The 23,481-nt window shown below is 51.0% G+C and overlaps 1 protein-coding gene across 3 annotated transcripts; it reads left to right on the forward strand.

The window, feature by feature from the left end:
- The first annotated feature begins 349 nt into the window (after positions 1-349).
- On the forward strand, positions 350-22,782 carry MMRN2 (multimerin 2). Of its 3 annotated transcripts, none has more exons than XM_057734272.1 (7): positions 350-553; positions 8,812-8,940; positions 9,031-9,137; positions 9,237-9,317; positions 10,023-10,226; positions 10,392-12,185; positions 15,074-22,782. In XM_057734272.1, the coding sequence occupies exons 1-7, from the start codon at positions 390-392 to the stop codon at positions 15,457-15,459; spliced, it is 2,865 nt and encodes a 954-aa protein (XP_057590255.1). In that variant the 5' UTR covers positions 350-389; the 3' UTR covers positions 15,460-22,782. The 3 variants fall into 3 exon arrangements, with proteins under 3 accessions (XP_057590255.1, XP_057590256.1, XP_057590257.1); XM_057734273.1 differs by having other exon boundaries at positions 10,062-10,226; XM_057734274.1 differs by lacking the exon at positions 9,237-9,317 and having other exon boundaries at positions 10,062-10,226.
- Positions 22,783-23,481: the final 699 nt, after the last annotated feature.

Below are 23,481 nucleotides of genomic sequence, written 5' to 3' on the forward strand. Positions count from 1 at the left end.
CTGGCCACCAGCATGGATGGGCAGCAGGTTCCCTGAGACGGACTCCACCGCTTCCTGCTGCCCCACGTCAGGGCTGGTGCAATTCTCCTGACGCCCCCTGGGACGTGCTTGGTGGGGCCACCTCCCCCCGTGTCTCCCACACCCCCAGCGTCCCTGACCTGCGTCTTCCTGGGCACAGGGACCGGCCCGTGTTGTCGGCTGCCCCTGTGGGGACCAGGCAGAGGGTGAGGCGGGCCGGACGAGACTCACCGGGTGGGCTGGCCCGGGCCACTTCCTCTCTTTGTTGTCCCTGTGCTTTTTTTTCCTTCTGAGACTTAACTTGAAGACAACGTCACCGGTACCGGCAGTTTCTGGAGTCGCCCTCAGAAGCCGAGTGTGCCCCGAGCAAGATGATTCTCACGCTGCTGCTGAGTGTGGGGGCGCCCCTGGGCTGGGGGCTGCTGGGGGCCTGGGCGCAGGTCCCCGGCACCAGGTTCTCCGGTCCACACAGCCTCAGGCCACCTGGGGTCTGGAAGACAGAGGCTGAGGACACCGGCAGGGACCCTGCCAGACGGTAAGGAGGGTCTGGACCTGGGGGAGGAAGTAGTACAGGATCTGAGTCCCAACTCAGCCGAAGCAGGAGCTCTCTGGACTTCAGTTACCCATATGTGAAATGGGCTCATCCTATCTATCTGCTGTACCAGCCGTGAGGTGAATGAGGTGCTAGGTGGCAGGCTCCCCTTCAGGAGGCCACCCCCAGCCAGGCTGGACCGGGTACCCCAGGGCCCATGGCGGGGAATGGACCTGAAGGTTGGACAGGGCAGGAGCACGACTATGCCATTGGCCACCGGGGTGCTGAAGAGCTGTGGTTCTGGAAGTTTCTAGCTGGCCTGGGAGTGGCTCCTGTTCTTCGAAGTCAGTTCTGAAAGCTGAGCCCCGTTGAGGCTGGCCTGGCCTAAGCCATAGAAGACAGATGCTCCTGGGGACTGGATTTGGCTCTGAGTCCCCAGGGGGCCTGGCATGGGTCCTCCGTCTGGCCCTAACAGCCTTGCATTGAGTCGACGGGGTGCCCTGCTCTATTTCCAGAACAGAAAGGAGGCTGCGGCATCCAGCGAGCTCTGCTTCAGCGCCCCTCTGGACACGGGTAGAATGGTCTTAGGACTCGACCAGGACACCGTCTTCCAGTCTTCTGATTTGTCCAGGGCCAGGGATCTTCCTGCTGATAAGCTGCCGGGAATGTGGGTCCCTCCTCAGGGTATCCCTCAGTCAGAGCAGCAGGTGCCGTGCATGGGACCCATCTCTGGGCTAGTCATCTTGCCAGGTGTTAGCTCACTTCATTCCTCCCCACAGCCCTGGTTAGAGAGGCGCCTGAGGCTCAGAGAGGCTAAGCATCTGGCTAAGGTCACACAGCTGAGGAGAGCTAGAACCAGGACCGGAGTCTGACTCCAGAGATCATATTCTGGCCCAGCTCCCAGGGGTGCCTATTCTCCCTTCCCCCCACTCCCCCACACCCCCAGATCAGACTTGGTTGAGGACCTCTGTATGGATTTGGAGGGTGAGAGGGGCCAATGTACACTCACCCAGAGTCTCCCATCTAGCCAGCTGAGATTCGCCGTCATGTTGGCCTGGCCCCAAATGTCCTGGAACAGTTCTCATGCAGCTATGACACTTCAAGGTGGATGTGTTTGTTGGGCACTTTCCTGAAAGCAGATTTGCCCAGGGAGAGGGAGGAGGACACGAGTACGCAGATGTGCACTGCCTCTCAGTGATGGAGGGCGGGCCATGTGGGAGGAGAGGGGAGAAGGAGTACGCGGGTGTGCACTGCCTCTCAGCGATGGAGGGCAGGCCATGTGGGAGGAGAGGGGAGAAGCTGGGCCTTGAGAGACCCCCCCCCCGCTTCCATTCCCAATTCAGCTCAGTGCTGGGAGGTGCAGATGGCTCTTGGTGGGGGGAACGCAGTCGCCCAGCTCTGATTTCAGGACCCAGCCTTCCCTCCCCGAAGGCATCAGCTCCAAGCCCCTGTCTCTGGGCAGCCTGCCTCCCTCTGATGAAAGGCAGTATGAGGGGCCCAAGCAGATGGGAAGGAGGCAGGAGATGCTTCTCTTTCTCTCCCACCCCCCGGGGACGTGGGGGAAGGACTGTGTTCCCGTAGCCCCAGGGAGGGTGGGTCTCTGGAGTGCTCAAGGCCTGAGGGGGTCACTCAGCCATGGCCTGGTGGTCCCAGTATGTGTGGACGTGTGCACAAGGGCACCCTAGCTGGGGACTGCCCAGGCAGGAGTCCCAAGGCCTGGTCCCAGGAACCTCCACAGGGGTCCCAGCAGGCCTGCTGGTCTCCTGCCCACAGCCCTGAAGCTGCAGGCCCCACACGTCAAGCTCAGGTTGTCAAGGCCTCCGGAGGCACTGGTGAGAAAGGAAGGAAGCGCTGCGCGGCTTCCTTGGGCTGATTGCTTCCAGTGCTCTCGCGAGGGGAGAGGCGGAAATGCAGCACCAGCCCCCCTCCTGCTGCAGAGGAAGGGGAGGTAGCAGGCGCTCCACACACAAGCGGGGCGCCACACCGCCCACACCATCCCTCACCAGCCTGTGCCTCCTGCCCTCGGCTGCCAGAGCCAGGTGCCTGCCCTGTGTTTGCCCCTCATACCTGTATCCGGGGCCTGGAGGCCAGGGCAGGCCCTGGACACAGACCCAGATAAGACCCTCTGCAGGGAGAAACTCGGACAAAACAACGTGGTGCTGGATGCCAGGGCCCGGGATGGAAGAGGGGCGTGGGTGCTGCTTCCTAGGTCCCCCAGGACCCCATTGGTCTGGACCCAGTAAGCCAGCAACATGGGTATTTGGACTTTGTGGGGAAGAGGCTCTTTCCTTAATCCCAGGCTTTTGTGGGGTTGGGGGAGGAGGTTAGGATGTGGGCTCCTCAGACACAGGACTGCTTCCCAGGCAGGACTGAGCCTGCTGTGGGGACTGAGCCAAGATCCAGGCAAGGTGCCGCATCTCCACATAGTGGTGACAGTACTGCGAGGTCGCCCCTGTTCTCTTCACTTTAGATGTTCTGAAGTTCAGACGGGTAGGGTCGCCACCCGGGCCACACAGCTCCTAAGTGATGGGTCAGGCCCACACTGGCCGGGCTGCAAATCCCAGGTGTCCTCAGTTCTGTCTCCCCTAAGAGGGATGGGAGTGTAGGAGACACTCTTCCCAGCAGCCCAGCTGGCCCCAGTCGCCGGCATCAGTGTCTCCACAAGGAGCATTTGCAACTTCTGCAGCTGGGAGCTTGTGGCTCAGAGGAGTCACGTGTCACTCTGGAGGTCACACAGGAGTGGAGTGGAGCCCAGACTGCTGGTCTCTGGGCCATGGCTGTGCCTCCGGCACCTGTATCTGTTCTCCAAGGCACAGGGTCCTGGGCACTAATAGGGAAGAGTCTCACTGGCCTGAGCTTTCTGGTTCTGGGCTGGACACCAAGTGGGCCTTGGCTCGCCTGCCAAGGCCCCTCTGCGGCTCACTGACCAAGCCGGGCAAGAGTCTCCCCTGGAGGCATCATACTCACAGCCACATTCAGGGCCTCAAGAAGCCAGGATGCTGAGAACACAGCCTCCCTCCACAGAAGGACTTAAGGGGCAGTCAGAAGTGGGTTTTACTGGCTGGTTAAGAGGCACTTAAATGTCCCAACAGGCCACAGCAGCAGCACATTTATAATTCAGGAGGCTCAGGTTAATAGCCCTTTCCCTGCTGGAGACTTTCTCTGACTTCCTCAAAGCCTCCCCCAAAGCCTCCCCCACCCCACCCCCTGCTACCAGGGAGGGGCTGGGAGTGGGAATCTTCTCCACATTTCCAGGACTGGAGGAAGGGCCTTGCTCAAGGTCACCCTGAGTCCAGGGACGGGGAGGGGAGGAGAGCCCAAGCCTCGCAGCTCCTATTAGAAGCTCCAAGGGGGTCAGCAGACTCTCTCCTGCCCGGGCTGGGCATCAGGTCAGGGCCATGTCAGAAGCCCAGGACATGCCCAAACCAGGCTGGAGACCCCACACTCATTTCTAGGCTGGCACTTGCCTCTCAGTACGCCACTGGGAGATGAGGGTGCCAAGAGGGCCCGGGCCTGAGGCCAGGAGGCCGTGAGAACAATGGGGCGCTTCAGCGAGCGGGGCTGGGGGCTCCGTGGACCAACGAGAAACTGCCAAGAGCTGGAGGAAACCAAAGCAAAGGTCAGGAATGTTCCCAGGGCTTCTGGGCCAGCAGCCTGTACTGGGCCCACGGGACGGGGCTGCCAAGGGAGGGGAGCGTGGGCAGGGAAAATAGCGGCTGCTGGAGCCTGAGGTTTGGGCAGGTCGGGAGAGAAAGGTCCTGGGCAGGAAGGGTGGGAGGCGCCGCTTCCAGTTCTAGGAACCCGAGGTGGAAAGTCCCAGTCACTCCCTGAAGGCTGGCCCAAACCCGGTGCTCCCAGGGTGCAGGCCTTCTGGACCCTCTGCAGCCATTCGAAGGGCGTGCAAGGAGCAGAACTTTGTTTACAGCGGGTATTTCTCAGCCTCACTCTTTTGACATGGGGGGCTAGTTCTTGGTTTGGGGGTCGGAACTGTCCTGTGCATCGTAGGATGTTAACAGCATCCTTGGCCTCCACCCACTAGGTGCCACTAGCATCCGCATCCCCCGAGGTATGTCAACCATAAATGTCTCCAAATGTTGCCAGATACACCTGGGGTGAATCTCCTCTCCTCCCAACCCGTGCCCCATTGAGAGCAACTGGTTTAGAGAAATACTTCTCCCTAGGTCTGAGCATGTTCTAGGAATTACCATGGGGCCCAGGGCAAGGTAGGAGCTGCAGTTTCTGGTCCTTGAAACAGTCTGTGCACGTGGCCACCTCGCCCCCAGCCCTGACCTCTGGGCCCAGCACTCTCACAGTCTACTGTTTCCATGTTGAGTGTGCATCCTTTGCTTCCATCCTGATTTTCCTGTGCCTCTTTTACCTTTTAATTATCCCTCGGGGATGTATGGGCCCCTTCCGGGTCTCTGTTCCCACTGACTGGCTTGACAAATCTTGTGCCAACGTCCCACTGTTTTCATTACTTGGCATTGGAGTCGGTCATGACAGTGAGATGAGAAACTTCACTCGTTGTCTTCCAAAATGTTCTTACTTGTTCACCTGCATTTTCTCTTCCAGATGGAAATTATTTTATTTTTAAGTTTTGTTTTTATTAGTTATACACACCCATAAGCAGGGCTTAGAAAACTCCAGAATGGTGGGTAAAACCTGGCCTCCCACTTGTTTTGTAAATAAAGTTTTATTTGAACACAACCATGCCCATTTATTTACATACTGTCAGTATCTGCTTTCCTGCTACAATGGGCAAATTGAGTAGATGCAACAGAATCTGTATATCCTGGAAAGCCTATTCATCCTTCTCCTTCCTCCCCACATCCCCAACTGCACACTTTTGATTTTCCCTAAAATAAACAAGTTTCATTTTTGTTGTAGTTTTTTTCCTTTTGCTTAGTTTTCTGTGTTTGTCGCTATTCAATTCCAAACTCTCAGCCAGTTGTCCATATCTGCTCTCCACTTTCACTCCTGTCAGGTGTCTGACCACCTGTGGCCTCTTAGAGATGCTTCCCTCAGGGCCTCCAGCCATGCCCACTCACCCGCTGCCCGTCGTTGTCCTGGGGTCTCCCTTTGCCTCGTTTCTGTGCTGGACCTCCTGTTTCCTGATGCCATGATTTCCTGTTTCTTGGTGTTCTCTCTTGTTTTGGTGGAGCACTTCTGGCACAGTGGTCCTCAGTCCTGGGCTGGGCCTTAGAATGACCCAGAGAGCTTTACAATGCGGATGCCCAGACCTTAATCCCAGAGAATCTCCTTCAACTGGCCTGGGGTGGAGCCCATAGGCTCGTATTTTTAAAGTGCTTTCACAGGGTGCTTCTGATGTGAAGATTTGATGGCGAGATTGCAAACCACTGCTCTAGTAGCCCCCTGATGAGGGCCCTGGGGAGGGAAATGCTTTGAAATCTGGCTTGTTGAAAATGTCTTTATTCTGCGCTCCTTAAATTTATAGTTAGGCTGGGTATAGGATTCTAAATTGGAAATAATTTTCCTTCAGGATTTTATTATTTTTTAATTAATTTTTATTGGGGTATAGTTGCTTTACAATGTTGTGTTAGTTTCTACTGTGCAGCAAAATGAGTCCTTCAGTATTTTGAAGGCAACTGTCCACTATGTTTCAGTCTCCGGTACTGCTGTTGAAAGGTCCAAGGCTATTCTAACTACTGATGTGTGTGTGTGTGTGGAAGGTGTGGGAGGAGGGGTGCTTGATTTTCCTCTTTGGAAAATGTAGAATCGGTCTCATTCCAAGAGTTCCACAATTTCACAATGATGTGCTTTGCTGTGTATTAACTTTCATTGTATTGCAGGTAATTGGTGGGTCCTTTGAATCTGAAATTCCAAGCCCTTCTCTTCTGGCATATTCATTTGCTTGTTTTCATCGATGATTCCCTCCCTCTATTCTCTTTCTAGAACTCCTATTGTTTGGATGTTGGATTCCCAACCCTGGTCTTCTATTTTTCTGATCTTTCCTGTTCTATTTTCCATCTCTCTGTTTGCTCTTCTTTTAGGGAAATTTCTTTAACTTTACCCTCTAACTTTTCTATTAAATTTGTTTTGTATTTCTACCATTATAGTTTTAATTTCCAAGGGTTCTTTTTTGTTCTCTCAATGTTCTGCCCCCATTTTTAAAGTAGCTTCCTGTTCTTGTCTCTTGGATGCAGTAAGTTCTCTTATCAATATCTGGAAATATTAATGCAAATTTAGGGGAAGTTCTTTTCTCCCTGCACAGACTTGGTTTTCTCCAAATTGATTTTCTTCCATTTGCTCGTTTTGACCTCCCACTTTTGTAAGAGATTTTCCTCAGGGGTCATTCTTGGATGTCTGCCCACTTAAGAGGAGAGAGGTGGGAAGCTGATTGGAAGCTGGGTGGACGGGTGGGGCTCTGTAATCTGTTTTCTTATAGGATGCTCTGCTGGGCTAGTTCATTGGGGGAAACCCCTAGGGTCAGTGTCTTTAGGTCTTTCCCCTCAAGTGGGGTCATTTTCCTGACAAGCTTTTTCAGTCTGCTGCCAAGGCTGGCTGCCAGGCTTCTGGGAGCCAAGTGGGAAAGCAGGCTGCGTGGTCTCAGCACTCAGAATAGATATGGTCTCTCAATGCCCCCTCAACCCTCCCCACTGCCATCCCCAGCAGTTTCCCTATGTGATGCTGCCTGGTGGGTGCGGGGCAGAGATCAACTCCAGAGAATTAAACTCCAGCCTGAGAGCCACTCAGTCACCAAGGCCCCTGTATATCACCACCTAACATCTCACAAATGGGGTCATTTCTCCCCAAATACACCACCATCACCCAGTCAGTCCACGCTGCCAGCATCTCCCACCTAGACCCCCGACACAACCACCTACATCTTGCCCCCCCCCCATCCTTTCCGCACCCAGGAACCAGGGTGGCTCTTTCATGTCACTTCCCTGCTTAAACTCCTCCATGGCTCCCCAGGCCTTCAGGACAGAGCCCTGTCCTCAGCTGGCACTCAAGGCCTCCACGGTCCGGCTTCTCCCTACTCCCATCGCCTCTCCTTGGCAGCCCTTTCCACGCTCCCACCCTGCGCACCTCAGTGGGGCCACACACCTCTATCACCACTCCCGGTGCTCCACCTCACTCCCTCCACGTGAGAATCATCACCTCCTCCCAAAAGCCTCCCCAGGTCCTAGCACCTATCACACCATCTGAGATCACCCACTCTCCCTTGGGACCCTGAAAAGAAGGTCTGCACCTTCACGCTGGCACCCAGCCAGAACCCAGCACCTGCTCTCACCAGGTGCTACGTTGACCTGAGCCATGGACGTCATTATCGCTTGCAGCTCTGGAAAGCTCTGGTCTGAGAGCTGACTGTGTGGGGAAGGGCCCTCTGACCTCGTCTGCTGAGCCCATCCAGTCTGCCACCAGGGCTGTGAGCTGGGGCTCTGTCAGCGGTGAGCATCCCCCCACCCCTGGGATGCGCAGCAGCACACGCCCGTGGAGGGCACAGGAGGTGGGGCGACGTCCCAGGTGCTCCGGATGCTGCGTGGGACCCCCGCACCACGCGTGACGACCTCAGTGTGGGTGGCCTTTTCCAGGGAAGGAACTGCTCTGCCTGGCTGCATTCCCTTACAACTGTTTGCAAGTCCATTTCCACAATGGTCATAATGGAGCTCGGCCAGAGTAGGTGCCCCCCACCCCACGCCGGGCCTCCAGTGAGGAACGATGTGGGTGAGGATGGGCATGGCGCAGGACAGCAGTGCTCACTGGGCACTTGGGAGGAGCCAGGCTCCTGATACTCACTTGCCCACTTGGAGGAGGGTATTATGATCTCCATCGCATGGACGGGAAACAGCAACTCCCTAAGTGCCTCACTCGAGGTCACAGAACCAGAAACTGTGAAGGATTCGAACCCAGGACTCTCCAGCCCCAGCAGCGCCATGCTGCCTGCCTGGCACCAGGAGAAACAGGGAGATCCCTTCCTGACTCTGGGGGTAACTCTGTGATTTGGGGGGCTCCTGAGCCTCTCTGTACTCACCTGGGAGTGAGGGGTGCTTCCTGGAAGGCCGTGCAGCAGGTGCCCTTGCAGGCGGGGTCTGTGGAGCTTTTGCTCTGGAGCAGCGAAACGCATACGGCAGAGCACGCCCTTCTCAGGCTGGTGGATTCCAGAACCCCCCCCCCCCCGGCTGGGTGGGGCAGGGAGGCGGGGCAGGGCTCTGCACGGGCTCCCCGCTGACCTCTAGGAAGTGGGGGGGCCTGGGTGTGGCTCAGCAGCCCTCTCTCCTGGCTCGTTTCTTTTCCAGTAACTGGTGCCCCTACCAGAAGTCCAGGCTGGTCACCTTCGTAGCTGCTTGCAAAACTGAGAAATTCCTCGTCCACTCACAGCAGCCATGTCCACAGGGCGCTCCAGACTGCCAGAAAGTCAAAGTCATGTGAGTGGGGGTGTAGCAGGGTGGGCTATTCGTCCAGGCCCTGTGCCAGCTCACCCTAGAGTTGCTGAGCCAGCCCTCCTCCCCCCCCAGGTACAGCATGGCCCACAGGCCGGTATACCAGGTCAAGCAGAAGGTGCTGGCCTCTGTGGCCTGGAGATGCTGCCCGGGCTTTGCGGGACCTGACTGCCAGGACCACGGTAGGGTTCCCTGTGGCCTCCCTTCCCCCTCGACCTCTGACCCCAGAGGTCACGCAGCCCCTCTGAGCTCTGGAGTCCACATCTGATGCTTCTCTGCAGATCCCATGGCGATCCCTGAGCCGGAAGATCCAGGTGATAGCCTCCAGGAGCCTTGGGATGGGCCAGTTGACTTTGAACCTGGTATGCTGCTTTCCTAGAAGGCACAGGAGGGACAGGCGGGAAGAAAGAACCTGTGTGCCCAGGCCCTTTCTCCTCTGGTAGGGTCATGCCATTTCAGGGAAGCTTGGTCCCCAGAATCAGCAGGGGTCCCTCTGTGGCCCTATGTCACCCTGTCCCCACACAAAGGCACCAGGTTACAGGGCCATCAGTGACTTGCCTGCTGGCTAAGCACATGCACCCTTTCCCTTGACCCTATTTTTCCGGGAAGGACAGGTTCACTGGGCACCCTCCTTACCCTCTGAACTGCATAAGATTCCATGGCCTGAAAGAAGCCTCCCCACAGACCCCTAACCAGGACCAGGAAGTCATGCTGTCCCTGGTCTTGAGTCAGCACAGCAGAACCACCAAGTGACACCATTTGTGAGGCCTTTCAAGGCCAGGCCCTGGTTGGGATGGCGAATAAGTTTCATCGTGTGGTGAACTCCTATCTATGGACAAGGGCTGACTAGAAGGATGTCGAGAAGCCGTGTCCCTGTGACTGGGGAGGAAAGTGTGCTTCGAGGATGAGTCATGTCTGCTGTGGGTTTAGGGGGCAGGGTGAGGGCTCACTGGCCATGCATTTGCCCTTCTGGAGTTAAAGGCTTCTAAGCTCCTGCTCAGAGGACATCACTCCCCTCCCCGCTTTCAGTCCCGAAACTTCCTCTCTGCACCTCATGTGCTCCCCAGGCCTGGGAAGTCAGACCCTCATGTCTCATGTGTATGCAGGCCACCCGGCTGCAGAGATCAGCAACATGGTGGAGCAGCAGGAACACCGGCTGGGAGATCTCCAGAATGACATTCACCAGGGGACAGACAGCCTCCCAGGCCTGTGGAAGGCCCTGGCAAGCAACCTCACAGTGGCAACAGCTGAGGCAAATCAGACAGAGCTTGGTGAGTGGCAAGTTCCTGGGGCTGAGGAAGAGCGCAGCCACATCCTGGGGGATGAGTGGGAGGGGAAGCAGGAAGGCCCAGACCTCAGAGGCACCCCCCTCCTTTGCCCCCTGGGGAGGCTGTCTGCTCCGGAAGGGCTTGTGTAAACACATGCATCTGTTGTAGAGTTTCCCAACAGATCCTTGGAGCAAGTGCTACTGCCCCACATCAACACCTTCCTGCAAGGACATCTCAGCCTCATGTGGAGAAGCTTCAACCAAAGCCTGCACAGCCTCTCCCAGGCCATAAGAAACGTATCTCTTGATGTGGAGGCCAACCGACAGGCCCTCAAGAGGGTCCAGGAGAGCTCTGTGGCCAGAGCTGACTTCCAGGAGCTTGGTGCCAAATTTGAGACCAAGGTCCAGGAGAACGCCCAGAGGGTGGGCCAGCTGCGGCAGGACGTGGAGGGCCGCCTGCACGCCCAGCACCTGTCCCTGCACCAGTCCCTCTCAGAGGTCCAGGCCGACGTGGACACCAAGTTGAAGAAGCTCCTGAAGGCCCAGGAGTCCCCGGGAGTCAACAGCAGCCTGGTCCTGGCGGCAGCAGGGGCAGCAGCGAGGCCGGAGCCGGAGAGCCTGCAGGCCAGGCTGGGTCAGCTGCAGAGGAACCTCTCTGCGCTGCACGTGGCCGCTGCCCGCAAGGAAGAGGAGTTACAGAGCACCCTGGCAGACATGAAAGCCACCCTGGCCCAGCACGTGGATGAGATCAAGGAGCTGTATTTGGAATCTGATGACACCTACGAACAGATCAGCAAGGTGGAGCGGCAAATGCAGGAGCTGCTGGTGAACCACACTGCGCTGCGGGAGCTGCGGGTGATCCTGATGGAGAAGTCCCTGATCATGGAGGAGAACAAGGAGGACGTGGAGCGGCAGCTCCTGGAACTCAACCTCACCCTCCAGCACCTGCAGGGCGGCCACGCGGACCTTATTAAGTATGTCAAGGACTGCAACTGCCAGAAACTCTACTTTGACCTGGATGTCATCCGGGAGGGCCAGCGGGACACCACGCGTGCCCTGGAGGAGACCCAGGTGAGCCTGGATGAGCGGCGCCAGCAGGACGACTCCTCCCTGCAGGCCCTGAGCAGCACGGTGGCCGCCCTGTCGCAGACGGTGGACGCGCACGGGGCGGAGGGCGAGCGGGCGCGGGCCGACGTGGCGCGGCTCCGGAGCCAGCTGCGCGCGCTGGGCGGCGAGGTGAGCGCGCTGCGGGCCTCGGAGCCTGAGATCCGCGGCGAGATCCGCCGGCTGCACAGCTCCTTTGCGGCCCTTCTGGAGGACGCGCTGCGGCACGAGGCCGTGCTGGCCTCCCTCTTTGGGGAGGAGGTGATGGAAGAGATGTCCGAGGAGGCGCCCGGCCCGCTGCCCCTGCGCTACGAGCAGATCCGCACTGCCCTGCTGGACGCCGCCAGCGGGCTGCAGGAGCAGGCACTCGGCTGGGACGCGCTGGCCGCCCGGGTGACCGCCCTGGAGACCGCCCTGGAGCGGGCCTCGGGGACCCGCGGGCAGGCCGAGCGCCTGGAGCCCGGTCGGGACGCGTCGCCAGAGGCGACCAGCGGGCTGGATCTGGCTGGGCTAGGCCTGGAGCTCCAGCGCCTGAGCTCCGACATGGTGCGCGTGGGACAGTGCTGCGGGGCCTCCGGGGCCTCCTGGCTCAACAGCTCCCTCGAGGGCCTTCGCGGGGAGCTCTCCACCATCGAGCGCGGCTTGGAGCGGCACCAGCGCCTTTTCCACAGCCTCTTTGGGAACTTCCAAGAGCTCGTGGCAGCCAACGTCAGCCTGGACTTGGGGAAGCTGCAGGCCATGCTGAGCAGGAAAGGGAAGAAGCAGCAGAAAGGCCTGGAAACTCCCAGGAGGCGGGACCGGAAGCAAGTGGGGTCTCTCGAGGATGCGCAAGTGAAAGGGCCGGTGCTCTGGGAGGCAGGTGAGTTCCTCTGAGCAGGGGGAGTTTAATAAAGACTGTGCTTCTGCCTCAGAGGGAGCCGGGGTGAAAGACAGCAGAATGACCATCAGTCACCGCTACTCAGGGCCGGCTTTGCCCTTGACCCACCTTCCATTGAGGACTCGGGAGAGGCCTCTTAAGCTACCTGGAGTATGAGGAGACAGAAGTCACATGACTGAGACGGCAGGGAGCAGGCAGAGCCCCCCCCCCCCCCCCCGTATATACATTTGAGGCTCATATACACACAGCTAGAGTGGCTGCCTGCCTCTCTAACTGTAGAGCGGGGATTGGGGGCTGGGGGGGATGCCTCCTTCCTCCATAACCACACCCTCAAATCCCTCCATCTCAGCTCCTCACCCCTCCCCGCTTCCCCTGCCATGTGTCTTTAAGCTTTCCCCTGTGTACAGGTGAGTGTGTGGCTAGGGCAGCACCTCACAAGAGGTGAACACAGGGGAAGGCCTTGGGCCCCAAAAGGAGCTCCTTCTGCTAACATGGTGGACCCATGTTGCTGCTCTGAGCCAGGTCCCCTGCAATGCTTTTCTTGGGCTTTGCTGTGGTGAATCATCACAACAGTTCAATGACACATTGTCACTGCCACCTTACCTGAAACTGAGGGTTAGGACAGTGTCCTGCTCGCCCAGCTAGTAAACGGCACACAGGAACCCAGTCCGGCTGTGTCTAGGGAGCTGGCTCTTCGCCTGTGAAAGGCCCTCAGCTGGTCCCTGCAGGGCCCTGGGAAGCTGCCTCTGAGGCTAAAGGGATGAGCGCCCAGCCTTCCCAGCCCGTCCCTGAGTGTGGCCCTGGGAAGTGTGCCTAGGCTCTGTGCCTCAAGTGACTTGCCCCTGCCAGAGGGGCTGGCCTTGGGGCTATAGCCACCTCCTCACTCAAACCTGGGCTAAGTACAAGGCTGCCATCTGGGCCATCTGTACCCTCATGTAGCCTGGCATGTGGGCAGTCCAAGGCCTTGCTGAGGACCCCACTGCAAGCCTCCCGTGCTCTCACTCACTCTCCACTATGGCCCCACAGGCCAGTGTCTCCCTGGGAGCAATGGACATAGCACAGGCTCTAGCACCACTTCCGTGTCTCAGTTTCTTCCTCTGTAAAAGGGAGAACCACTACCTACACCAAAGCGTTGTCAAGAAAACTAGCAGGTACACTTACTAAAAACCTGGCACAAGGCTTAACATTTAGTAGAAACCAGTCAGTGTTTTCCCATTTCTCCAGCATTTTCAGGGCTGAGGCTGCACCTACCTACACTAACTCTTATATCTTACTTACTCTTACTTTTCCCTCTTGTGAGTGGTGCAAGGCCTCGGTTGCCTGATAGTTTAGGTATCTGAGTTCACCACTTAATATTTTGTTATTTAAAACAATTTTTTCCATAAAATTAAAAGTAAAAATTCCCCCTTATTTGTCTTATGGGAAGGCCAAAGGGCTTGACTATGTGCCCTGCAGGGAAGCCCACTCTCAGTCCACCTGCTGGCAAATCCGTGAAGCACAACCCTTCCACCTTCTGGGGAGCACGTCGGGCCGCTGGCTGGCTGGGGCCTCCGGCAGAGGGCGCGCTAGGCTGGCCTTCCTTCGGTGGGGCGAGCGCGCCACCTCCTGGGTGCTGGGGGAACTGCAGAGTCAGCAGCGGGTCTTTCTCGCACAGATAAGAAAGCTATTCTGAACTAATTCTCAGAGAATCTTCCAGAAGTAGAGAAAAGCAAATTTTGTCATTCACGAGGATGCTGTTGGGCTGGGAGCCAAAGAGCAGGGGCTCTAGTTCTGGGACCTAAGTCACTAACTGCTATGCAAACTGCTCCTCTGTTAAGCCTTGGTTTCATCCCCTGACAAATGGGGAGCTTGGTCTCAACAGAGAAGGATGGGGTGGGGGTGGGGGGGCTCACAGAGAGCCTGCAGCTTGAGGGAATGACAAGGGAGCCCATGAGGAACATGACCTTGTCAGTACTGAGGCTGGAGCCCCAGCGGAACTCAACCATCCCGTCCCATCGCCTGGCCAGGCAGCCCGGCTGGCTCCTTCCTTTACACAGAGCGGCTTCCTCTGGCTCCGGGCCTGCATGTGGGCCTGGCGGGCCACTCACTTGTGTTCTCTGACTCATCCTCCTTAAATTGGCTAAAGTGCTTCTTCAAGTGGGAAGAGCACCAGAAGTTAGGAGATCCATAGCTCCCAGCTTGGTCACTTACTAGTGTGTCCTCTGGAGCAAGCTTTCCCTTGCTGGGCCTGTTCCCCACTCTGTAATCCCAGGGCTCTGTGCAACATTTTGAAAACATTAAAATGACCACCTTGAAAAGACTTTTCTTCCTTGGTCCCACCTGCTTTTTCCTTCTCTCTCTAGGGTCCTGTGGTAAACATCCAGTAGAAGTCACCCTTCATTCCTTATCTCACCAGGGTTAGCATTATTACTTTGAGGATAGGTAATATTTTCTCTTTCCCCTGGTATCTCAAGATCCCTAGCAGGTGGCAGAAATCTGGGAGTCAGGGGCCTGGGTTCCAGTCCCAGCCTGCCACTGCCAAGCCATGTAGTCTTGGATGCCAGTTAAGCATACAAGACTCACAGTTTCCTCAATCAGGGCACTTATCTCTCAAGGATGTTGGAAAGAAGGATGAAACAAGAAACTGCCTTGTTAAAATGTACACCAGTAGGGACAACAGACTTGTATTTTCCTTTCTCTCAACTAGTGAAATACTGAGAATTGGCCAGTTAGCTCCCAAGATATATTGCTATTGGGAATATCTAGGTTATCTAAAAATAGTAACCTATTTCTAATGTTAATAAAGTGAGAGAGGAAGGAAGTTCTCAGTATAATTTCCCACCTGAGGGAGTGAGGGGATGAGCCACTGACACTTTTCTCCTGCATTCCAGGCTTCCCTGTGGCCTTCTACGCCAGCTTTTCAGAAGGGACAGCTGCTCTGCAGACAGTGAAGTTCAACACCACTTACATCAACATCGGCAGCAGCTACTTCCCTGAACATGGCTATTTTCGAGCCCCTGAGCGTGGGGTCTATCTGTTTGCAGTGAGCATTGAATTCGGCCCAGGGCCAGGCACTGGGCAGCTGGTGTTTGGAGGTCACCAGTGGACCCCTGTCTATACCACCGAGGAGCAGAGGGGTGGGAGCCCGGCAGTGGTCTTTGCCATGGCTGAGCTGCAAAAGGGTGAGAGAGTATGGTTTGAACTAACCCAGGGATCAATAATGAAGAGAAGCCCGCCAGGCACTGCATTCGGGGGCTTCCTGATATTCAAGACCTGAGCACCAGGCACAGCTCTGATCAGACATCGCAGACTTGTTCAGCTCACCTTGGCCTGGCGCTCAGGCTAGGATTGGTCTGGAGACCATCCAGCTGGTCTAGCTCTTCCCTGGAAACCTTCTGCAAAGACAACATGGCATTTGTGGCCTCCCTCTGGACACACTGAGTCTGGCTGTTTCTTAATGATGAGAAGGACTGGAATGCTTCTCTCCAGGCAGGACCTGGTCTGGGGACATGTGAATCTTGGCTTGGTGTGCCTTCCAAGGCAGCATGGCTTGGATTCCAGCTCTTGGCCGTACCCCGTGTTCTATAGCTTCTTTGGTGTTTTGCTCCTCCTGTGGTTGGAAACTTCCATACAACACTAAACCTTTTTCCTGCTTCCTCTTCTCCTTCATCTTATGCTAGAAAATCATTCTTTCCCAGAAAGAATATGTTTAAGTGGAAGTGACATTTAAATGGAAGTGGTGAAGAAGCCAGTCTCCACCCACTGCAGGGCAGTAGGAGAAAACTAACCTGTGTGGTATCTATCAATCAAAAATGGAGACAAAGACCTGGTTGAGTTAACCAAGGGAAACAAAATCAGTATCTTTTCCTTAGTTTCAGTCCTTCCTTGAATTTATCTGTAACTTTAACTTTACTTCTTTTTCTCCTTGCCTCATGCAGGGTAAAGGCCAAGACATGCCAAACACAAACTAAAATGTGTATAGCCTTCACCTTTTTTGCTTCCTCCAATAGCTTATGACCACCCTAGTTCTTATTAGCATTTCTAACCAAGAAGGGAGCTGGGGGAAGAGAAGGAAGACGGTAAACATCTCCCTCAACAATTCTCAACTTTGGGATGAAGTGATATCCTTCAGATTGCTGTCTGGTTTGCAGAGCAAACCCGTATGGAGTGCAAAAAGATTTGGTAAAGTAGGTAGAAATCTGGGACAAACTGTCTGGGATGTGACTTTCATTACTCCAGGCCATATGTGACTTCACAGCTTCAGTTAATCCTACATAAAACACTCAGAGGCCTCCACGGCCTCCACAAGAATCTTGGATTAGACAGTACAGCTTAGAGTTGTAGTTGTTCCTACAATATCAATATATGGTTTTCAAAAAATTACAGGTCCTGACTCAAACAGGCTTCTTGTCAGGGTACACTTTTATTTTGGTAGTAGGTATTCAATATGTGTTGACTATACTTCTCTCTACAAGAAAATCAGATTGGTCTGGGTGATAAAAAAGGACAGCATGGGCTGTCAGGGTTCCCAGCCCTTCTCGTTTCCTTGGGCTCATGAATTCAAATAATTGTCCCTCAGAATTTATTTACCACTAAACTTGGTGTGCTTGATATGCTAAAATATCAGTGTCAAAAGGAACAATACGCCAGGCCATTCTGCCACTGACAGTTTGACCTTGGGATAAAACACCTCTCTTGAACGTTTCCATCTGTAGTATGAGGTGGGTAGTCTAACAGCTGTAAGTATTCTGGTATTTTATTATCTTGACCACAGGTTTGGCTCTCACCTACCTGCCCTTCCCTCTGGCCAGGGCCTCCTGCCCAGTGCAGCTCAGCTACAAGACCAGTCCTGACCCATGGCATGATGTATCTGGGCCATCCCTGACCAAAGATGGGAAATCCAGTACCAGGTCACCCTTGCGGCTAGAAAGACCATGCTGTGTCTTCTTTCTGCTCAGTCTTGCTGTTGCTGGTCAGACTGTGCTGATGGCTAAGTGGAAACATTTGGGTAATACAGTCATCATTTAAGACTTTCACTTGGAAGTTACTACATTATAATAAGCAGAGTGAAAGGATTTCCTTTATAAGGGGCACACGTCCTCCAACCGTCACATGGCTGGTGCTATTCAATAGGGAATTTTTAAATGAAAGTGCTAACTGGTCAACTCTGCCAGCAGCATGCAGTATTGGATAAGTCACTCCAGAAGTTTCTGGGATGAGAATTGGAGAGACAATAGTTCTTTTAAATAGGGTGCTTTCCATGCAAATTTCACAAAACCTTAATATCAAAGTTGAAGTGTAAATTTTCTACTTAAACACTTGTATAACTAGGACCCCAGATTAACAAGAATTCTGAAGTTATTTGATAGATTTATCTCCATGAATATCTCTGGGTGGAGAATCTGTTTGAGTGCCCCCCCCCCCAGCAGACCCCCCGTTACCCAGGCCAATGTTACAACACCCTTTACTTGTGGCATCCAGAACAAGACAATGACTGAGCACAGAGTGGTATCAGGTTTTTCCAAACCCGATGGAAAAAAAATACACAAAAATATTCAAAAATATCATTGAAAAACAAGAAAGGGTACCATAAGCAGGTCAGGAAATTTTAGTAATTCCTGGAAAATAGGAAGTAGAAGGGAGCAAGCAGAAAATGAAACAGCAATAGGAAATCATAACTCAAAACATTTGAGAGATGGGAGTGATTTCAGGGGAGCCCCAAACTCAAGCGCAGCCCCTAACACACCCGGAGGGGTTTGTGGAGAAGAGGCAGCTGAGGCAGCAGTCAGTTCCACCTGCTCCTTGTCTGAGCTAAGCAGCAGGCAGCAGTGGCCTCTGTCTTGAGCTAGAGCAGTGCTGGTCAATCCTGACCTCTCGGTTACAGGGCAGCTACTGACACTTGGAGGTAAGAACCTCCCACATCCAGAAGACACATGTAACCTTATCACAATCAAGACTCCCAGGAGTGAATCTGGAGCTGTGTCTCCACAAACCACAACATGTTAAAATAACTCCTTATTTCAGAAACACTGTGAGAAAGATATATGGTCTATAAAAAATGCTTCTCAAAACTCCCCTTTCCTCTCATACTCTGAAGCTCCTCTGGTCTCCCATGATGTTTATCTTGAAAACGTCACAAACTCCTCTCCCAGCTCTAGCCTGAGCACCATTCCCTTCTCCTCCATCAAGAAAGCTCCCCCAAACCTGGCCTGACAATGACAAAGCTCTTTTATGGGGAAGGGGAGAGGTAAACAAGCAGTGGGGGGGAAAGCCTGAGTCCTCTTGAGTAGGTAAAAAGGGAGGAAAGGATTACCTCTTATTTTTCCACTAACAGCTAGTCCCATCACCCCTTGATAAAAACAGGAAGCTGAGGAACACAGAACTGGGATGAGCAGGTGTTCACGAATACACAGATAAGCAGCTACCCCAAACTGCTAAACGTTTGTGGGAAACTAGTCTCATGAACAATAAGTTCCAAACTCAACAAACTGAAAACTATGGAATATATAAATCTCTAGAAACAATACAGGACATTGGAAATGTATACTGATTATTTGCCACTCAGATCCTGGTTTCTAAATATCATCCTCCCTAAAAGGAACCAAAGTGCCTTGGAGAAATGGCTGACTCGATGGCAAGGGTAAGGAAGGTACCAGATGAGCTTGGAACATCTTTATGTGCCCCAAAGTAAGAAGTGCTCAAAAATGATGGGCATGTGTCAAAAGGACTCAGGCGCCAACTTGATGAACTCCCAGTAGCCAAGTCTGGGTCAATCTGAGCAGCAAAACAAAAAATGACCTAAGAGACTACAACTTACTGAATAAGAGTCCATACTGATAATAAAAAATAAACAAGAACAGAAGACTTATTCCTTGTAGCAGAATGCCAATTAATAAATGTAAATGTAATAATGGAATCAGAAAATCACCACTTTGTAACCACTGATTCATGTAGAAGTTATCAATGGATGCTAAAGCGCAGTCTCTAAGTCTCTCTTATAACATACTCATTACAAAGGGGAACCGGTAGCTTCACAGTGGGGAAACGAGGTACCACAATAAACAACCAATTGACAAGGACACCATCAGTAACTGATGGTGACACATGGACACTGTGGCCTCCTGGTGGGATGCCCTGAGGACACAAACATCATGTCCACAAAATCACTGGCTTTTACTCTAGAAAATGTTGACATCACAAAAGACAAAAGCTGGAGAACTCTTTCAGATGAAAGGAGAATAAGGAGACAGGACACCTAAATACAATGCAAGATCCTAGGCAGACTCTGAACCAGGAAAATGTGCTCAAGGACTTTACTGGAACAACTAGCAAAACTTGAATAAGGTCTACGGACTGGTATTGCCGATAATTGTCACAGTGTAAATGTTAACTTTCCTGATTTTGGAAATTGTACATAATCAGTTATATAATAGAGTATACCTGAAGTATTCAGGGATAAAGAGGCATGAGCTCTGTAACTTACTCCAAATAGTTCAGAAAAAAGTATGTCTATGTATGTGTTTGTACACAGATATTCCAAAATGAGCCTTTGTAACTTTTCTATACACACAGAATGACAAAGCAATTGTGACAAAATGTAGGTTTATGATTCTGGATGAAGGGTAAATGGCATTCTTTATACTATTTTTGTAACCTTTCTGGAAGTTTGAAATTTTTCAAAATACAAATAAAGTTAAAATAAATTTTTGGTTGTTGAAATAAAAACACTCAGTAGGTGGGCTAAAAGCAGAAGGCAGGATGAAACATAAGAAAAACATGTTAAGAAATATGCAAGCAACATCTGTGGGACCTAATATCTGTCTAATAGCAATTCTAGAAAGAGGAGAGTAAAAGGGAAGGAGAGTAAAGAAGTGATGGGAAAAAAGTTCCCAGATATGAGGCAAGATTAAAAGGACCCTATTAGTACTGAGTAACAGAATGAATGTATCTAGAAACGGCAAGATTAAACTTCAAACATCAAAAACAAAAATTAAGTCCTATGTTTCTCGAATGAAAAAAAGTTAAACTAAAAAGGACCGAATTAGACACGTCAGACTTCTTACTGGCCAAAGGGATGCTGGAAGATCACAGAGTAGAATCTTCACAGCTAGATTCTCTCTTCAGCCAAACTACTAGCCAAGTATGAAGACAAAATAAAAAAATAAAAATTACTTTTCAAGTGCTCAATTGAAATGCTTTCCCCAACAGTGTTGGTCTTTTGTTTTTTGCCACAGCCTTTCCATTCTTTCTTGTAGTGTTTTTCACTTGGACTTTAGTCATACAGGAGAGCAACAGAGAACAGAGCAACAGCTGTGCTTCAACCTGATTCTAAAATTGCTTTCAAAAAAAGACTCCCCACCCTCCACCAAAAAAAAGGCCCAAGTTCTTTCTTCCCCTAGCTTAAAAATACTTTCAGTATAAGAATTTCACATTGACTTTTAAACAATGGTAACATTTCAGGTTCCCTGTATAAAATCTAGGCCATGGGTAGTAAGGTGGGTGTAGGGAGCACTGGGGCATCTGGAATCACTCTGAATTTCATTCTGAGCAAGTAATTGGACAAAGGCCAGGAAGACAAACCTCAGAGGAATAATATGTAGGCCATATATATTGCATCTAAAAAAGAGAGTAAGAATTCAAAAGGTAATTATGGATTAATTTTTCAGCCCTAGTCTCTGCTTCTATCTGAAATATTTTTTCATGCACCTTTGCACTTGAACTAAGTTTCCTCTTCCTGCTTCCCAGCTGCAGGGTGACGTGCCCATTTGCTTCTACCCTAAGCTCACAGTGTTTAACTTCCCATGACTAGAACAGTGCCACTGCCATTAGGTGGCCTCTGCCTACACTCCTGGCCAGCCACCTGCACTCTAAGTGCAGCCATGTCCACTTAGGCTGTACTGCTCCAGGGCTGAAGCCAGGCATCTTTTAGGAATATGCATCCAACTGAAGTATGAAGTGCCAGAAATAGTCCATGCAGTAGCAACTGGCAGGTAAATATTTCTCCAAGAGAATGAAGACCTAATGACTGAATTAGCATCTGCTTAAAATTACCTGTAAGGATTAGACTATTCTGGAACAACAGTGTCTCATTCTTAATGTCTACTCTATTAATGCTACTAGTAATATTATAGAAACCTTGGAAATAGTCACTCTTCCAACTAACCAGTGAGAGTAACATTATGCTAGGAAGGAAGAATGAATATATTTATCCAATTTTTGAGTCAGCTTTTTTACAGGTGGAAAAAAAGCCAGCAAGTTTTTGATAAGCCCAAGAAATTCCTGATTCTTCTTTATCAAGCTTCATTTGAGTGCATGCTATTGTTTCAAGAAACTGTCTTACACTGACACTACAGGAGGATTCTAATAAGGCTATCTCCAAACATGTATTTTTTGGGGGCGGGGCAGGGAAGACAACTAGTCCCAAATCCTTTATAAGGATTTAACATGTTCAAATGCCTAAGAAAAGGCATCACAAGGCACACTGAGTGAATTTACACACAACTGAAAACAGCTCTGACAGGCGGTGAAGGGAAGTACAGAAGGGATAATATTGCTACAGAGCAGAAGGAAAGCTACCTTTACTGCCCTGAAGTTTAAGCTTTTAAAACAGCACTTGCTGCAGTAGGAATACCATAAGGCCAGATAAATGGATTCTACTACTCTAACTAAAAGAAGCTAGTTACAGCCAAGATATCAGGCACTCTATTAGCAGAAAGAGAAAAAACTTGGAAGAAATTACTTGGCCAGATAGTGAGATGAGTACTCTTACACTACTCTTAAGAGTGTAAATGAGAAACGCTTCTGGGCAGCAAGATAGCAATATTTGTCAAGAATCTAAGATTTTTTTTTCATCTTAAAGAATTTTTTTTTTGGCACACGGGCTTAGTTGCTCCACGGCATGTGGGATCTTCCTGGAGCTAGGATCGAACCCGTGACCTCTGCATTGGCAGGCGGATTCTTAACCACTGCGCCACCTAGGAAGCCCTCATCTTAAAGAATTTTTAAAAGTTCATATCCACTGGTTCATTTTTAGGAGTGTAATCTAAGAAAATAAATATATGAAAATTTATGTACAAGGATGTTCAATACATTGGTTATATTTTCCCAAACAACAAAAATAACCCTAATATTCAACAGGGAATTATAAAAATAAATTGTTCCATCTACTTAGTGGAATGCTATGTAGTCAGTTTTTTAAAATATTATGTTTTCAATGGATATATAACATACTATTATCTTAACATTGTAAAGAAATACGTAGCAGCAAAAAAGATCGAAAGAAACATTCAACTAAATAGTGGTACTATCTGGCAATAGGATTTTAAATGATTTCATTTGCTTCTTTATTCTTTCCTATATTTTCCAAAATTTCTGTGATGAGTACGTTTTTAGAATTAGAAAAAATGTTTAGTTTTTTTTTTTTTTAAAGGAAAATAACCCTTGGCTATAACAGACTTATGTAACTATTATAACTTCTCTATCTACACAAAGGAAAGAGTGTGTGGTCACTTACCTGCCCTGTGTCCCATTCTGGATGTCTGGTGGCTGAAATGCACATCTCAGGTACATCTGTATGTACCTGTATGTACCTAACTTATCTGTTACCAAATTTCACCAGATATGTGGCTTCTGATACACAACAGAGTCCAAGCAGAGTATCACAAAACACATCACTGAAGTATACTAAAATAAGGTTATTTACTTAAAAATGATACATTGGATGTAAGCTATGTATAGAACAAAACAATTAATGGTAAACTTAATAAGGCACCTTTTAAACCAGATGCTGTACAAAATACATTTAGTGTGTTATATATCAAAGATGAATCTAGATTTTTAGTGTTTTACAATTGCATAATAAAACTGCTTGTTTTTAACCTTCTTTCAGTGTCTATGTACAACTTTCCTAATGAAGCTATAATGATACTTTCATTTTATACAATATATACTACATTTTAGTTTTTAAATGGGCAAGGACAACAGTCACTAAAAGGGCTTAAATAATTCCATTGAAAGCATAGTACAGAGCACAAGCTAAAATTACAATATATTTATCCTTTGCAAAAGCAGTATTCACATACTTTCCTTTATGGGACGACCATTACACGTAGCTTCATGTGATGCTGCCCTAGATTTAATTTGCTCTTTATGGACATGTCAGCTCTCCAGTTTTCACTGTGACTCTCATAACAGCACTGAGGCAAGATGAACTGCTACACCACTATTTTAACATCTGACCCAAGCAAATAATAAATATCACCACTTTTAAACAGTACAAGAGCTGCAACAATCTTAAAAA

This window comes from Hippopotamus amphibius, chromosome 5 (assembly GCF_030028045.1).
Source record: "Hippopotamus amphibius kiboko isolate mHipAmp2 chromosome 5, mHipAmp2.hap2, whole genome shotgun sequence".
Taxonomy (NCBI): Eukaryota; Metazoa; Chordata; class Mammalia; order Artiodactyla; family Hippopotamidae; genus Hippopotamus; species Hippopotamus amphibius.